General features: G+C 41.2%; 2 protein-coding genes across 6 annotated transcripts in view; one reads left to right on the top strand and one right to left on the bottom strand.

Annotated features, from left to right (window-relative positions):
- ATL1 (atlastin GTPase 1) overlaps positions 1 to 10,809 on the bottom strand; it is a 52,924-nt gene extending 42,115 nt beyond the window's left edge. For both annotated transcript variants that reach the window (XM_081116286.1, XM_081116288.1), the window contains exon 1: positions 10,444 to 10,809. The gene's annotated coding sequence lies outside the window, so the exon portion shown is untranslated. The remainder of the gene's footprint in view (positions 1 to 10,443) is intronic.
- The window catches only part of MAP4K5 (mitogen-activated protein kinase kinase kinase kinase 5), a 93,195-nt gene continuing 85,926 nt past the window's right edge, over positions 10,616 to 17,884 (top strand). The window contains exons 1-2 of one of the 4 annotated variants that reach the window (XM_081116249.1): positions 10,616 to 10,895; positions 11,122 to 11,339. In XM_081116249.1, coding sequence (XP_080972375.1) covers positions 11,232 to 11,339 — 108 coding nt within the window. In that variant the 5' untranslated portion in view covers positions 10,616 to 10,895; positions 11,122 to 11,231. Of the gene's footprint in view, positions 11,016 to 11,121; positions 11,340 to 15,421; positions 15,515 to 16,880; positions 16,950 to 17,884 lie in introns of those variants that run through there. The other 3 variants (XM_081116251.1, XM_081116250.1, XM_081116252.1) reach the window with 3 other exon arrangements.

The following is a 17,884-nucleotide window of genomic DNA, read 5'->3' as shown; positions in this document are numbered from 1 at the left end:
TGGTTCTTCCTGAATCAGTTTTGGAAGATTGTATGTTTCTATGAATTTATCCATTTCTTCCAGATTGTCTAATCTGTTGGCATAGAGTTGTTCATAATATTTTCTCACAATCCTTTGTATTTCTTTGGTGTCAGTTGTTACTTCTCCTCTTTCCTTTTTGATTTTATTTGGGTCCTCTCTCTTTTTCTCTTGATGAGTCTGGTTAAAGGTTTTTCAATCTTGTTTATCTTTTCAAAGAACCAGCTCTTGGTTTCACTGATCTTTTGTATTGTGTTTTGTTTTTAATATTCTATTTCATTTATTTCTGCCCTGATCTTTATTATTTCCTTCCTCCTACTCTCTTTGGGCTTTGTTTGTGTTTTGTGTAGCTTGTTAAAAGTGAGGAACCTTCCTAGAAGCACTCTAGCAGACTTTTCCTCATGTATCATTGTCCACAATTATCTAAGCCTAAGTCATTCCTTTAAAAAGAGGAATGAAGATAGGCCAATAAAGACTTCACTACTAGGATTAGGGAGTAGCTCAGTCTCCTCTCACGGACATAGCCACTCAGAAAAGGTCAACAAAATTGTGGTTCTGAATAGTAAGGAAAGAAGAGAGAGGATAGGATTCAAGTTCTTAGTGGTATTACCTTTACTGGGTTGCTGCAATTTCCTGCTGTCGAGTAACAATGGACATGTGAACACCAAGAGTTACCCTAGCATATACCTGGGGTTCCAGACATAGTTCTTCTTGTTCTCTTTGTGGAGCAATAACCAATTTACCCTTGGTAATTAGGTCCAATTGCCCCAACCAGTATAATGATGCCCTCTAAGTTGGCTCAGTGATCTTAAGACATCATATCAGTCAGGTGGTAGTTTAAGCTTATTTAAGTATGACTGTGTTATCTGGAAATATCTGTGCCTTGGGTATTAGGGGCTTCGGATCCACCAAGTGCAATGTTTTAAAGGCAAAATTATAGAAACAAGTTGTAGAGATGAAAATTCTTCAAGTGAGTTATTAGAGATAATAGGAGAGCCACTCCTAAATCCACTCCCTGGTTCCTAGGCCCATATACAAGGGTAGGCAAAGTAGGTTTGTAGTTGTGAGTATGCAAAAGTTTATTCTTGTATTATTACTTATTAATTATTGTATTATTTATTTGTATTACAACTGTAAACCTACTTTTGCAAACCCCTGTGTTCTGAATATGGGGTAGATGGCCACATATATTGGCTACTGGGTCAAGTCCTATATCATGTCCTTACAAGGGTTATCTCTCAGCCAGTACCACAACTGATCCCGCAGTAGGCCTTTCCTCCATTCTATCAAATTAGCTGCTTCTAAGTGATGGGTTTGAGGTAAGATCAGTTAATTCCATGGGCATGACTCCATTGTCATACTCCCCTCATAGAAAAATGAGTTCCTTGCTCAGATTTAATGTTGTTTTTGATACATGGTGATGAAATAAGGCATTCTGTAAGTCCATGAATTATGGTACTAGTAGAGCTTTTCAGGCAGAGAAGGTAAACCTGTTTCTGGAATATGTATCTATTCCTGTGAGGACAAATCACTCTTCTCTCCATCATGGAAGGGATCTAGTGTAATTAAACTGCCACCATGTGGTTGACCAGTCTATATATAGGGAATAGTACCATTCTGAAGTCTCTGCAGTGACCTCTGCTATAAGCAGGTTAAACACTCCACACTGGCAATAACCATAATATCCTTGGCAAGTGGAAGTCCACGCTACTGAATCCATGTTTAGCCTCCATTCCTATTCCCACATGGGTCCACCTAACTAGCACCAAGGTGAATGGGTAGAAGCTGACTGACACCCATAGGACAAGTCATCTTGTAGGCAAATATGTTAAAATTTTAATAATCCACAGACACTCTCTAAAATTATTTTGGCATGAGCCAAACAGATGAGTTAAAACGGAAAGACTTATATCTTTCAGATCTTTAATGATGACACTAATCCCTGTAATCCCTCCACTGATAAAGTTTAATTTTGATTTCTACTTTGGCACAGGGGAGGGTAAATTAGCTAGAAAGGTTTCACGTGGCCCTTCCAATCATAATAGCTCTTATACCATATAAACCTAAAGTAGGGATTCTGCTACCTGATATAGCTCTTCCCACATACATTTTGGGACTGTAAAAACAACCCCACATAGGTCTTAAAATACATTGTACCCACTATGAAATGGACCTGAATCAAGATGACACTTGACTTGCTTAAGTTTCAACTCTGATCACTGGAATTTTGGTGGTATTTTGAGATTGCAGGGATTAATATTTGGGGCCAATATTTATTAATCTCTAGAATTCCCCAATCTTCAGCTCTCATTCACCCTGGTAAAAGGTCACAAGTTCCTCTGGGATTGCCTCAGGGAGATTCACTGTTTATACCACGCTACCTTCCTCAAAGGAACCTGGCCTCTCTCTCTCAACTAAGGGACTCCTGGTTTGTGAACTGGCTAGAATCTAGGAATTAGGTGATATGTCTTGGATCTCTGTTACAGTGATTTCAGTTAGGTTTCTGCTAATCAGGTCTAGAATTTTTCTGCTTAGTATGTCAAGTAGCACTTAAGTAGGCTGCTGCTTTCATTTATTCCTAGAGACTTGGTGATTATAGACCACCACCAAAGATCCCTGTAGTCAAACACCCTGATTATCAGTTCTTCCTAGTAATTGTGTTGAATATGTCTTTGACAGGAATCCCCACCTGGCCTTAATCAGGATCTCAATATTCCCACTGAATCATGGATCCCAATTTCACTGGGCCATCTCCATCATCAATCTCCAACCGAGAACAGTCACCAGAGAATGTTTCAAAGATATATGTGGCTCTTTACTCAATGCATTGATAAAAGTAATTCTGATGGACCCTCCTAGGGATGGTATGAATAGAGCATAACTACACAGGATGCACATAATAGAGCAAGTCCAACATTCCCATCTCCCTGAATCTCAGATTCCTGCCTCTACAGTATGACAGGGAAGTTCTGGCATCTCAGCATATAAACTACTACCTTCAAGTAACCAATTTAGAAGGACTACCAGTTGCTCAAGTCAACAAATCAAATCTGAACCTCAGTAAAGTATCTGGCAAGATCCTGTAATTCTTTCAGTGCATAAGCTCTCTTCTTCAAGAACAGGTCTTGTCCTCCATCAGGGCTATGCTGAAATCTAACTCTTATCCAAAGTTCTCAGCCTTATTCACATCTGTCTAAATGCCCCCATTTCATGCAGCAGGGTCCCAGTTCTTCTCTACCTGTGCTCTTACCTTCAAATAACAGATCTAGGTCTCACATTTTATTGACATTGCAACTCTGTGGCCTTTACCATTAGGCCCTGGGCTCATCCTCAGCCATATCTGCCCTGCAGCTATAAGAGATAATGGGTTTCTTCCAAGCTGTCAAAGCAGCTTTCCGGTTTTCTACTCAAGCCTTAAGTTTGGAATTCAAGGCTCTGTCCTTTCCCCCATGTACTCTCAAAGAAGCAGTCAGAGCAGATGATAGCACAGTTTTTAGTAATCATCACTGTCAAAGCTGCTAAGTGCTGGCGGTTGGTCTTCCAATGCTATGCTCTCCATCAGCATTCCATCACATGCCACTATTGATAATTATTTGAGCAATTGTAATGCTACTCCATGCTACGAAAAAACATTGTTCCACTTTCCATGACAAATAGTTTATACAGGTAATCATCAGATATGTGAGTAATACCATCCCAGAAAGCGAGGGTTTCTTTCCTGAGGTTATTTCCAATCAGTGTTCTGGCAAGAAAAAGGTAGCACAGAAAGAGAAGTTAATAAAAGGACTATTTATAAAATGAGGACAGGGTTAAAGGAACCAACAAGGGATAGTGAAGCACCCTGAAATTAGCAACAGTGGGGAGCCATTATCATCCTTGCCTTAAAGGGGCAAGGAAAAAAAGAGCTATTAGAATCCTGAAAGAGCTGTATAGCTGTAGGACAGGGCCACAGACAGGCATTGTAGCCTCTTCTGCATTAGTTTCTCAGAATACTAGTCTACATGAGGGGTAAGCAAACTTTAGGCACCCCTTCTGAACATTATACTCATGTTGTGAGGAAATTGTTAAGGAACAACATACGTTATTTGTAATATATATCTTTTCTTAGTTACTGAATTTGCGGACAGGACTAATTTTTGAATTGAATACAGGAGCTCTGTTACCAATTCTTACACAAACCTTAAAATCACCATGTCAGGATCAGGGTAATAGAAACAGCATTTTAACACATCAGATGAGCAAGTCAAGTTGCATAAGAAAGGGTTGTGCACTGCCTTCCTCAACTCTTCTTTTTTAAAACAAAACATTTTTTTTTTTATTGGTTCTAGAGAGAGGAGAAGGGAGAGGGAGAGAGAGAAAGAAACATTAGTCGGCTGCCTCCACAGGTGCCTTCACTTGGGACCAAACCAGCAAGCTTTTGGCGCACGGGATGATGCTCAACCAACTGAGCTACCCTGGCAGGCTCAACTCTTCTTTTTAAAAAGCCCATTCTATATTAATATATGGTGATGGGAGAAGATAAGACTTTGGATGGTAGGCACATAGAGCAATATTTAGATCTTGTAACATAGAAACCCACACCTGAAAACTTTATGTTCATATTAACCACTGTCACCCCAATAAAAAAAATACAAAAAAATAAACACCCATCCTAATGACCTTTTTGTTTCACTTGTTACATTTTCATTTATATTTTACGTCCTTTTTGTTTTTAAAGTGTTTATTTATAGATTAAACAGTATATTAGACTGATTCTGAATGAGATACATGTTCTACTGCTATCCAGAACAAAATAGAATTCTCCTATATGTACTTTGAGAAAGTGGTTTTTGCCTCATAGAAAACTGGCCGTAATTAGCAAGAGAAATAATAGGGCATTTTTAAAAATTTATTGATTTGAGAGAGAGAAGCATTAATTTGTTGTTCCACTTATTTATGTATTCATTGGTTAATTCTTGTATGTGCCCGGACTGGGAACAAACCTGCAAGCTTGGTGTATCAGGATGATGCTCTAACCAACTGAGCTGCCTGGCCAGGGCCAAGAAATAACAGTTTTAGATTAACTATTTGAAAATCCATATCATAGTTATGGCAGATGTCTTCCAACACTTAACTGATATATATCTATATCTATATCTATATCTATATATAGATATATATCTATATATATCTATATATCTATATTTGTTTATAAGGTATTTCTTTCCATACTTACATAAGGGATTGCTGCATAATTTCTAAACAGATGTTTATTGAATTTTTAATACTATCATAAGTTTTATATTTTTATTATTTTTAAAAAATTTATCTTTATTGTTGAAAGTATTACAGGTGTCCCATTTTCCCCCCCAACTGACCCCCTCCACCTCACTCCCACCCCCTCCCCAGGCCTTCACCCTGTTATTGACTGGGTTATGCATATATGCATATAACTTCTTTGGTCAATCTCTTCCCACACTCCACCCCCCTTCCCTCTGAAATATGATCGTCTGTTGCCTGCGTCAATGTCTCTGGATCTATTTAGTTTATCAGATTGTTTTGTTCATTAGCTTCTTAAAGAAGACCCTTCAACATTTCCTGGTCTGGTGGTGATGAACTCCTTTAGCTTTTTCTTATCTGTGAAGCTCTTTATATGACCTTCAATTTTAAATGATAGCTTTGCTGGGTAGAGCAATCTTGGTTGTAGTTCTGTTTTTCATCACTTTGAATATTTCTTGCCACTCCCTTCTGTCTTCAAGGTTTCTGTTGAGAAATCAGCTGACAGTCGTATGGGTGCTCCCTTGTAGGTAACTAACTGCTTTTCTCTTGCTGCTTTTAAGATTCTTTGTCTTTAACCTTTGGCATTTTAATTATGATGTGTCCTGCTGTGGGCCTCTTTGGGTTACTCTTGTTTGGGATGCTCTGTGCTTCCTGGACTTGTAAGTAAGTCTATTTCTTTCACCAGGTAGGGGAAGTTTTCTGTCATTATTTTTTCAAATAGGTTTTCAATTTCTTGCTCTCTTTCCTCTCCTTCTGGCACCCCAATAACACAAATGTTGGATCTCTTGAAGTTGTCCCAGAGGCTCCTTATACTATCTTCATACTTCTGGATTTTTTTCTTTTTGCTCTTCTGGTTGGGTGTTTTTTGTTTCCTCATGTTCCAAATTGCTGATTTGATTCTCAGCGTCCTCCACTTCACTGTTGATTCCATGTAAATTATTCTTCATTTCAGTTCATGTAGCCTTCATTTCAAATTGGTACTTTATTATGTCATCGATTTTCTCAGTTATTTTCGTCATACTCTTACTAATATGGTTGAGCATCCTTATAAATAAAATTCTGAACTCTGTATCTGTTAGCTTGCTTGGATCTATTTCATTTAGTTCCTCTTCTAGAGATTTCTTCTCTTCTTTCCTTTGTGACATGTTTCTTTGCCTCCGCATTTTGGCTGATTCCTGGTGTTTGTTTCTATGTATAAGGTAGAGCTGCTATGTCCCCTGGAATTTACAGAGTGGCTTTGTGTAGTAGGTGTCCTGTAGGGTCCAGTGGCTCAGCCTCCCCAGTCACCTGAGCTGTGCCTTCTAGGTGCCCCCTGTGTGGGCTGTGGGCTCTGTCCTGTTGTAGCTGAGCCTTGGTTGCTGTTGGCATCACTAGGAGGAATTCACCCCCCAGGCCAATCGGCTGTGAAGACCAGCTGCAACTACAGCCAAAGAGCTGCTGTGATAGAGACACCCCTATGGAGCACAATTTACTTCAGTGAAGCTTTGGTGTTCACCAAGTGTGCCCCTTGAGTGTGTCACTCGTGGATGTGGTAGGGTTGTAATTCAGCATGGTCGAGTCGGACCACCAGGTGCACTATCTCTGGGGCCTCCGGGGAGGTGTAGAGTCAGCCTGTGCTAGTGCCTTGCCCAGGGCCACCCAGCATGAGCCACTCAGCAAACTGTAGTTGGTTGCTACTTGTGCTGGGCTTGGCGTTGTCCAGGAGAGGCCACGCTATGAACCAATGCAGGCTGCCACTAGTGCCAGGCCTGGGGCCATACTTATCAAGTCATATGGGGCCCGCTGCTGCTTGTTTGAGAGACTTTAGGAAAGTCCTAAGCATGAGGCTTGAGAGGCCACTTGCACAGAAAAGCCACTGGAAATGGCCTAGATGGGCTTGCAGGTGGGGAGGGGTGGGGCCTCCAGGAATCACCTGGGCGGGGCCAAAGGTGTGAATCAGGTGCTGGCAATTCAAATATGGCACCTGCCTGCCTGCTATGTGGTGGGAAGGCTCACCAAAGGAGCAATGGCCTCTGCCAGCTCTTCTGCCTAGGAGAAAGCTGTACCTCCACCTCGCCCCAATTTCAGGCAGGTTAGTTCCTCCCCAAGTGTCCCAGGTTCCTTTCAAGCTGCTGCCCTGCGCTGGGGCTCAGAGGGAGCGCGTCTGAGTGAGTCCGTGCGCGGGCCCTGTAAGAGGAGCTGCTGGGGCTCCCGCAGCCTCCGAGACCCTCAGTGACAGTCCCCACAGGTTTTCACAGTCCGAGGTTGTAGGAGCACTGGGCTGGGGGCCTGATGTGGGGCTGGGACCCCCTCACTCCTCCGGGAAACTGCCGCCACCGAGCTATCCCTCCCAGGTTTAAACAGCAGCACCAGGTGTGGGCCCGCAGCTGCGTCTCCGGGATTCAGCCCAGATCCACCCTCGTCTCGGCCCCTCCTACCGGTCTCAGTGCTTCTTCAGTTCCCTGGTTGCAGGGCTTCTGTTCATCTAGATTTTAGGAGGTTCTGAGTGATGGTTGTTCTGTATTTTAGTTATAATATTGAAGTGGCGCGGGAGGCGGCCGGTACAGCTGCTACCTATGCCGCCATCTTGTTCCCTCTCTTTAACTCATTTATATTTAACAAACCTACAGAGCAACAAACTCAGTCGCATAGTTACACTTTGCAACTAGTTTATGTTAGAAGTGTCATCAGATTATATTGCTTAAATCTATATGTTCTAGAGACTAAAATATTTTCCTTACGCTTTGTTCTGTCACACTTGAGGGGTTTAATTAGCCATTCTGTCTTGCATAGTAAATTGTGAATCTTACCTAGATAGAAGTTAAAAATTTTTATGTTTCCAATTTTTAAAAATTCAGCCTTGTCTAAAGTTGAAACCATAGGCCATAGATTACAATTAGCATTTCATGAAAAAATTTGAAAGAAGGAAATAACATTGCAAAGCATAGAACAAACCCTTATGGGTTGCTTATAGATTCGAGTAAAAGTTGGAACATAGTTACGTATCAGATATTATGAAGACACTAAGAAAGTAAGATAATTAGGTTGGAATGAAAGCCTATCAAGCCATATTTATTCTTATTCTAAACCTTATCGTTATAAAATTGGGTAGTTTGTAAAAAACTCTCCTGTTAGTTATAATTTATTATTATGTAACTGTCAACCTTGAAACTATGTGCTTAATTGTTTAGGACGTAAAATTAAATTTATGCACTATATGTTTATTTTATGGAAATTGAATTTTAATTTCTTTACCAACCATGTAATATTTAACCACTAGCAATGACTTCACTGATCTTACTAAAATTAACTTGACCAGTATTTTAAAATCCTTAAGATTCTTTTGGAGTTAGTATAAAGTAAATGCTTTCCTCTTTGCATCAATTGTGGTACAAGTAAAATAATGATTATAGCAGACACATTTTTGAACAACCACATAGAATCTCAACTTTTTCCATGCTATCCACCTCTGAGTTGATGGTCAAAGCATATGGATCTGTCATTACTGGCAACATAAAATATCTTCACTCCAAGGTCTTGTTGAAACCTCTGACCTCAAATTTTCTACTGCTTAATTCATATCAAACATTGTGTTTCAAGAATAACATGCTTGAAGGGTTATCAGAAGGAAATTATCCTTGTTTCAAACTGGGAATTCAAAGTTTCCACTTTATGAAGGCTCATGCGGTAAATTTTTCTGAAGTCTTAGTACTAGGAAAAAAATATGCCTCTCTTTTTATTTCAATCTCAAAAACACTATAAAACCCTCTGTTTTGGCTAATTTGTTACACTGTTCCACTATCCTATCTTCCCTCTCTTTAACATCCTACCTATTGTCTCATTTACTTATTTTTGTCTGTGTTATAGTATGTATTTCCTGTATGATGCCTCAAATTCTCTGTAGAATAATCCTCTGTAGAATAATTCTCTGTATAAGTAAGTAAGAATAAATAAATTTCAGACTAGAGAAAGGATCAATGCTTATCGGGTCAGAGAAGAAAAAAGAATCTATGACAGTAAACAAGTACTAGGATACCAGCAGAACATTTGAAAAGATTTTGAGTCATTGAAGCCAAAAGTATGTGTCCACCAAAACAAGTGCCAAAAAGCTCTGAAAGAAGGAACTGTTCTTCAACAATTTTTTCAATACAGCAAACACATAGGCTTTGTCCACAGAGCATGTAAGTCCGAGCTTACTTATGTTCCCTAAATAAGTGCCCTTTGTGCAGGGAGCACAAGAAAATACATATATTCCATGCCCTGTTAAGGTGTGAATTTAATTTCTACACTATACGGTTGATTACAATGATCAACAAGAAACATACTGCCCAAGAACAAAATTGAAATAGATGTTCAAAGCCACAAGCCAACATCTGCTCTTTTGCGATTTTTCAGTCACTAAATGTGTTGGCTGTGCGTTATCTGGCTTTTCCGTTCAAAACTTCTACTGGGCTCTAGAAATAACTTTGCCAGTATAGGTAAGTCCAGCAAATTTATTTCTACCTTCATAACAAGACTGGAACTGAAACTGAGGAACAGCTTGTGAAAAGCAGCCAAATTACTTCCCTGAACTCCTGTTTGCTATGGAAGTATTTTTAAACCTCTTACATTTGATGACTCTCTCCATAATCCTAAAAAGTGCTTTACAAACACTTTCTTGGAGGTCAGATACAAAAGTTTATCCCTTTCAAGCTGCAGATAAGGACGGTGAGATATTGCCCAATACGTCTTGTCCCAGATTACATACTGGGGAAGTGGTAGAACCAGAACCAGGCTGTGGTCCCTGCCTCTGTTTGTTCTAGCTTCTGCTGAACTCCTGATCCCGTCAAAGGGGCAATACCCGAGGTGAGACAGCGTGCGCGTCCAACAGGAATAAACGCCACTGACACTTCCCGGGAATTCAAGATTTCAGAACCGTCTCGGGAAAACTCCGCGGAAGACAGGTTGTGTAGGTGTACAGGGCAGCCTTAAACTGGTGCCACCGGGAATCGTTTGCAAAACAGGAAGGTGCAGTAGGGTGTGCCGCGACTTAGTTAACCTGGCACTCCCCCACCTCCTTCCCAGCACCCCAATGTCAGGTTACTTCTGGCCCAGCGCCCTCAACGTCCTTTTTCCCGTGACCTGGGAGCGCTGCGTTCCCATCGCCCTCGCGCCCACCCTTCTCCCTCTACCCGTCACTAAGTTTACCTGACAAATCTCGGGGCTGTTTAGCGGAGGCCAGTCGGCCCACGAATGAACGCCAAGGGCGCCCCTAATCTCTGCGAGGGGGTAAGAGAGCCTGGGCCCTGACGAGACGCGCCCGGCCAGGCTGCCGTGTCCCGGCCAGGCCTCAGGGCGGCACTCTGGTCCCGCGGCCGGCGCGCTCGGGCGGGCCGCTGGGCGCAGACACACGCTGGCCGGGAACGTGTCTCCCGGTGACGCAGCCCCGGGTGGCGAACGTGGTGCGGCGGCCGCGGCCACCGTACGCGCCTCCGCCGCCCGTGAGGACGTGCGGTGCAACGGGAGGCGGCGGCGCAAGACTTGGAGCGGCGGGCGGGCGCTGGGAAGCAGGACGCAGGCGCCGGGACGTAGGACGCAGGCGCCAGCGAGGAAGTAGGTCTCGGGCGCGGCGCTCAACAAAGCGGGGCCGCCCCCCTCAGGTACCGAGCCCGCCCCGGTGACCGGCGGGCGGGGAAGCCGGGCCGGACAGTTCGCGGTCGGCTGCGGAGGGAAAGGGCTGCGGCCGGAACGGAGCTGCGGGACGCCGGGGACTCTTCCTGGTCCGCTTCTTCGTGGCCCCCGGCCGGGCGGGCGGAAGGAAGGGGGCTGGGCTGCTCGGGGTCGTAGCCCGCGGCGCCGACCCGCCTTTGCTTGTCCCTTGTGCAGGCGGAGCTGCGGGCAGAGGCTCCATGTTGGGAAGCGGCGCCGCTTGTCCTTGTTAGCGGGAATCGGGGCGCCGCGGGCAGAGCCGGCGGGGGGCCGGGCGCTGAGCGAAGATGGAGGCCCCGCTGCGGCCTGCCGCGGACATCCTGAGGCGGAACCCGCAGCATGACTTCGAGCTCGTCCAGAGGGTCGGCAGCGGCACCTACGGGGACGTCTATAAGGTGAGACGGCCCGGCCCCGAGCCCGGCTCTTTTCCCGCGGTCGCTGGCTCCCGGGAAGAGGGTTTTTTGGCGCTGTGTGAGGACTGGACAGGATGCTTTTATTGTTGCATCTTGGAGATGAAGCGGCCGGGGTCCCGTTTACTCGGTTCAGAGCACCCTATATGCTCATTGCTTGCTCAAATCGCTACCAGTCAGCGGAATTAACCACACCTTTGCAAACCGCTGTTGTACTTTTTTGTGGTATAAAGGCATTTTAACGCTTATGTATGGTATTGAAGGGAGTTTGAATCTGCTAATAGAGTTGCATTTGAGGATGTTCTAGCCTTTGCATGGAAAAATGCTTCATGGAAGGCTGTAGGTAGGAAAGAATATTGGCATTCCGACATTTGCTCTTAAAAAACACACACTTTAAAACGGATGAGCTTAATTTAAAAAGTATGAAATGCTGTCTCTCAATTATAACTGTACACAGACCAATACTGAGTACAAAATGACATGAGCACAAACATTATCCTATGTAGAAAGATGCTTTTCCTGGCAGAAGTTTCATCATTTGTATCTGGTCGATGATTTTTCTCTCTCTACTTTCTGGGATTTATAACATCTCATGCTCAAGAGTGGATACGAGCTGCAGTTTTTAATTGTGCTCTTTTCATTGTTTGAGACAAATGATGAGGGTGAGTTACTCTTAATTTGGGATTTAAGAAAGCTTAGAGAAGCAAACCCAATTCCTTAAGTAGGCTGAGTTCTTCAAGGATCAGGAGGAAGGCGATTGTTTCTGATTGCCTCATGCTTTTTGTTCTCTGTTCCAAAAAGGGAGCATTAGTGCAACTCATGAGTATACTAAGGAAAATTTCTTTTGATTTTGCAACAACTTTGTTTATTGGATTTAATCATGATATATATATCCCATTATTCCAAACAACACTCCTGCATGTAGCTGAAAGGGCCTTATATGATTAATCAGTAGACTCCTTTGGGGTACGTTGTTTTGCACAGGTGGTGATCCAGAAGGAAAACCTTCTTTCTTCCTACTTTTCTGCTTTTGTTTAATATGCTCCCTATTAATACTAACAATTTAAGGTGGTGGTATGACAGCTCTAGCGCTGTTTAATTCTACTGGGATGGATTGTAAAGTGTAGGCTTTTTATTTCTTAAAAAGCCTGTTTTAGATATGGGGTGTTGAATTATGAGGTAGGTCCCAGCTCTTGCCTTTCATACCTTTGAATTCAAAGTGGATAATTATAACAGAATCCTCTTTTGCTTTATGTAGAATTAGTAGTAATTAATTCAGCTGTTTATCCATGGATTAGTCATTTTGTGGAATGCTCTTTAAAAAATTGCAATTTCTATTTGCCTTCTGAGTCTTATTCTTTAGTCATCTTTGTCTTATGATTCATTATGTATATAAATGTTTTCCCCACAAAAATCCAAAGACCTCTACTTTTTTTTCCTTATAAATCTAACAACTAAAGCATCTCTCTGGAGCGGGACTTGATTCTTGCCAGGGAAAGTAAAGGGTTATATTAAAGGGACAGCAAATGCTTGCCTTTCACCCAGGTACCCTATGTCTCTCTTCCACAGTTTCTAAACAGAGGATCAAAGACTGAATATTTATCCTTAACCACCTTTACTGCCACCCCTCCCCCACAATCCCCTTGCCTCACATTCATTCTGCCTTCCCTTTGCATGTATACTCATACACTAGGCCAGCCTCTGATTCCTAAACATTTTCAACTCTGGTCCCTTGTCTTTTGTTTTCCTTTGCTCTAATTACCTGGAATCACCTATCACCCTCATTTCAACCTGTTGCTGTTTTACCTGTCCAGGAAAGCCTAACTGAAAAGCTCTAGGAGCTTCAGCATCACTACCCCCACCCCTTCTTTCCAACCTCATCTACAGCTCTCCCCTTCCCTTTTTCCTTCATTCTCTTCTAGCCACATTGGCCTGCTTGCTCTTCCTTAAACATAATAAGCATTTTCCCCTCTTTGGGCCTTTGTTCTTGCTATTTCCTTTGCTCAGAATGTCTTTCCTCAAAGAGCCACATGGCTTGCTCCCTTCCCCACTAGCTTTTACACCTTCTCCATCTTTTTTTCCTACTTCATTTTTTCATTTGCACTTATCACCATTATGCATAATGTTTTACTTATTTTTTCTTGTTTATTATCTATATCAGTCCAGTACCATACTCTATGAGGGCAGGAGTTTTATCTGTTTTGTTCACTGCTCTATGTCTAACAGCACCTAGAATTATGAGTAGGAAGAGAGTAAAAATCTGTTGAAAGAATGAATGAATATCAGTAATTCTATCACCTAGTTCTGTGGGCATATGTTTTTGACGTAACAACAGTAAATTAGCATTTAATTCTCTGTATTCCTGTGATGCCTATTGTGATGCCCTGTGTATGTACTTTAATTACAAATTTCAATTATTTGAGTTCTCTAGGAAAAATATTTCTGGAAAAGTATTTCATAGCATAGCTATTTTCAGCACTTGAATAAGTCCTACAGTTTATATTTACTCTTTAATATGCCTAAAAACATGTACCATTCAGCTGTGGTGCTGAAGTTTTTAAGCTCAGAGCAGTTTAGAGTAATTTTGCTCTTTATCACTGTGTTTCTAGTGAGCTGAAAACCCTAGGAAGTTTTAGAAGTATTATAAGTGATATAAACTAGTAATATAATTACAGTGAAGAATAATGAAGGTAAATTAGTCACTGTTCTAGTCAGATATTATCTCTACTTTTTTTTTTTTTACATCTGAGATACCTTACAAAGCAGGAGCTTTAAAAGGGCTACAGTTTTGAGATTCTTTGTAAATTATTTTTATGTTCTTCAAAACCATAGATCCCCTCTGAAGCACCTATCTTTCCTGAGAATCCCCAAGATGGGAGAGCACAATCTTAAACTGGCTGTTCCATGGTTGAAAGAAGGGGAATATAAAGTTTCATTTAAATAGATGGAATAAATCATTGAGAACGAGAACAAGAAATGGTGGAAGGGAGAGAAACAGAAAAGAAATGTGGTTGAAGATGGATAAAAGATTAAATTTCAACTGAGCAAATTTTATTTCTAATTGCTGTTAATTTTTAAATCTAACAGGAAGAGGAAGTCTGGAGATTTAGTGTCTCTATTACCTTCTGCCTTCTGATCTAGGCAGTTACAGTATCGTGATATAGTTCATCATCACCGTAAAAGACATTTGGGTGGTTTTTATTGAAATATTTGTGTCAAAATTATTCCCATTCTAAATTCCAGAGAAGTTCTAGGAATCATTTTTACCTTATGTGATATAAATATCCCATCTATTTTTTTCCTAACCTATTTTGCTTTTTCTGGTTGATTATGAAAGTATAATAATGTTTAGGTCCAGGAGGACAGGAACAGATATTCCTTGCTTATCACTGTACAGTAGAAGATAGGTAGATGTTCAGTAAGTATTTGTTGAACCGCCTGGCCAGTGTGGCTCAGTGGTTGAGCATTGACCCATGCACCAGGAGTTCGCCAGTTTGATTCCTGATCAGGGAACGTGCCCAGGGTTGCAGGCTTGTGCAGGAGGCAACCGATTGATGTTAATGTTTCTCTCTCATCGATGTTTCTCTTTCTCTCTCCCTCTCCAGTCAATAAAAACTTATTTAAAAAATATATTTGTCGAATGACATTAGGTATAGAAAATTACCCAGAGGTAAACAGTGTTAATGATTTAATATAGTTTATTTCAGGCTTTTTTCCTAAATGTTTTTAAACCATTATATTTCTAAAAATGGCTTTTATAAACTGGGATTATGATATACCTCTTTTTTCTAGTTGATTGGAACAAACAGCATTTCCCCTGGTTATTAAATATTCTTCAAAAATACCATTTTTAAAAGATCATTGAACAAGCCCTCATTTAGTTAGTCATTCTAAGTTTCATATATGTTGTTTCCAATTTAAACATTTTTTTGCAATTCTAAATAATGCTACAATTTGTATAGAAATCTTTGGCATGTAGTCTTATCACGTGGGTTCCTCTGGATGCTCGATAAACTGGAACCACTGTAGTGAATCCCTATTTTACATATCCCTTTCTCTTCCCCAAGGCAGAACTCACAATTGAATGGCTTTAGGCACTTCAGAGCATATTCCAAGATTCCATTCTATAAAGACAAAGCTTAATACATCACTCCACTTCTGTAAGCATTCATTTATTTAAAAAATATTTATTAAAAAAATAAAATTAAAAAAAAGAAAAATATTTATTGAGTGTCACCTCTGGGTTAGGGTATGGGGATGCAAACATGAAAAAGTACACTGTCAACAAGGAATATGTAGTTTAGCCAGGAAAACAGACATGTAAACAGTCACAGTTTGGTAAGTGCCACAGTAGAAGAGAAGTAGAAGAAATGTCCAATTCTGTCTTTATTGGGGTATAGGAGAAGGGAGAAGAGGGGAGAGAACCGTGATGTGAACTAGAGAGGATTAACAGAGGAAGGGACATTAACTGAATGTTAAAAGAATGCAGGGTGATTTCCAGGTGGACAAGATGGGAAAGATGCTCCAGGCTGTGGGAATAGCGGCACACCTGGCAGCTTGAGAAACCATGGTGCATTTTGAGGGATCCGCATCTGCATTCCAAGTTCGGTGTGACCAAACCTGGCAGATTTCATAGATGGAGAGCACAGGCCCTTTTCTGGCAGAAAAGGACCAGATAAAGGACCTTGTGTGTCATGTCAGAATTTGGACTTCTTCCTGTAAACTGAAGAAACAATTTAGGAAAGAATCTTTCATGATGTAGAGCAGGGATGGGGAACCTTTATTCTGCCAAGGGCCATTTGGATATTTATAGCATTATTCGTGGGCCATACAAAATTATCAACTTAAAAATTAGCCTGCTATATTTGGTCAAACGTTTAAGTGAATTTATTAAATTTTGAGCCTCTCCTGCAGTTGCCTTGGTGGGGCCAGACCAAATGATTTCGAGAGCCTAATACAGCGGCTGGATGTTCCCTACCCCTGATGTAGAGAATGGATTAGACAAAGTTGCTGGAAGTATAAGGACCAGTTACTGAATAATCCAGATGAAAATTTATGCAAGTATAAATTTAGGTACTGGAGATGAAAGGAAAGGATGGATTTGAGTCATGTTTAGAAGATGATCAATATTCCCTGGTGATTGATGATGGAAAAACAGGTCATCAATGGCATTTCAAATTTCTGGCTTGGGTGACTACATTGGTGCCATCAACAGATTTAGGAAATACCAGATTTGTGGGGTCTGGATCTTGTGTTTGGTTTTGGACATATGTCATTGCATAAGTGGATACATCTCATAAATGGTAGGAAATGCAGCTCTGGCTTTCAGAGATCTGGACTGGGGATACTGGTTTGGAAGTCATCGTCACATTATGGGGGGGTACCTGTGAAGTATATGTGAGGCAACCCAGGAGAGTTTGTAGGAGAGTTGAGAAATGGCTGTAGTGTCAAAGTGGCAGAAGAAAATAATATATATTGAAAGTGTCTGAGAAGAAACAAAGAGGTATAAGGAAATTGTTTTCGTAGATATCAAGAGTTTCAAGAGTCCATCTATATCATCCGCATCTGTTCTTGTTGCCTTCCACTCTGACTGCGGTAAGAAAAATGTATTGATTTTCAAAAAAATATAAATCTCAGGTTTTGTGTCCTTCCCCCTTTATTCTCCTTGTCCATAGAATAAAGTCTTAGAATAGTATGCCTTTTAAGGGGCTGGCTATACCAGAAGACTAACCATTCTGAACTTCTTTCCACTCCTTATGTGCACTATACTCTCTGTCCTTCCTTCAGGTTTTTGCAGGTACTAACTATTTCCTTTTCCTAGAGCACTCTTCCTCTTCTTCTTGTTCATCTGTTATCTTCTACTCCTTGGGTTTCCTTTTAAACATTGTATTTTCAGGGAGGCCTTTCCTGTCCCTAACACAGGTCATATCTATCTCATGATTTCTTAATAATACTCATCATTCATCATTCCTAATTGTTGCTGTCAGTCTTCCTGCTCTACTCAAAGTGCATAAGAACAGGGACCTTGCGTTTACCACTGAATCAGCTAGCCTGGCATAGTGCCTAGCATATAGTATGTGTTCAGTAAATGTTTTGAAGGAGTGAGTAACAGAGTGGTCATGTAAGTAAGGAGTTGAAAGGGTTTATTAAGAGCAAAAGAGTTGAGGTGTGAATGGTAAATAAGGAAGTAGAGGCAATGTAGATCACTCCTGGAAGCAGCTTAGCTATGAAGGGAAAAAGAAATGAGACACACAAATATTTTTTCCCAGTTTCTGTTTTTTTTTTCCTTCCATTGAAACTGATTACAGCTTTCAGTTATTATTCTTTAAGTTTGTTTTATCACCCAAGTGACCAGGAGTGTTGCTGAATTTACAGAAGGAAATCACAATTTGGGAGGAATTGAGAATTTAGAAAGGAGATTAAAGGCAAAAACAGGATGGGATTGTTAGCAACCAAGGTAAGGTATAAATTTAAAGCCACCTTTCTTCCCTTTCTTCCTCCCTCCCTCCCTCTTTCCTTCTCTTCCTCTT

The sequence above is a fragment of the Miniopterus schreibersii genome, assembly GCF_964146895.1.
Source record: "Miniopterus schreibersii genome assembly, chromosome: 1".
NCBI lineage: Eukaryota > Metazoa > Chordata > Mammalia > Chiroptera > Miniopteridae > Miniopterus > Miniopterus schreibersii.
The sequence above is the reverse complement of the archived record's forward strand: the minus strand, read 5'-3'. Positions and strand labels throughout refer to the sequence as shown.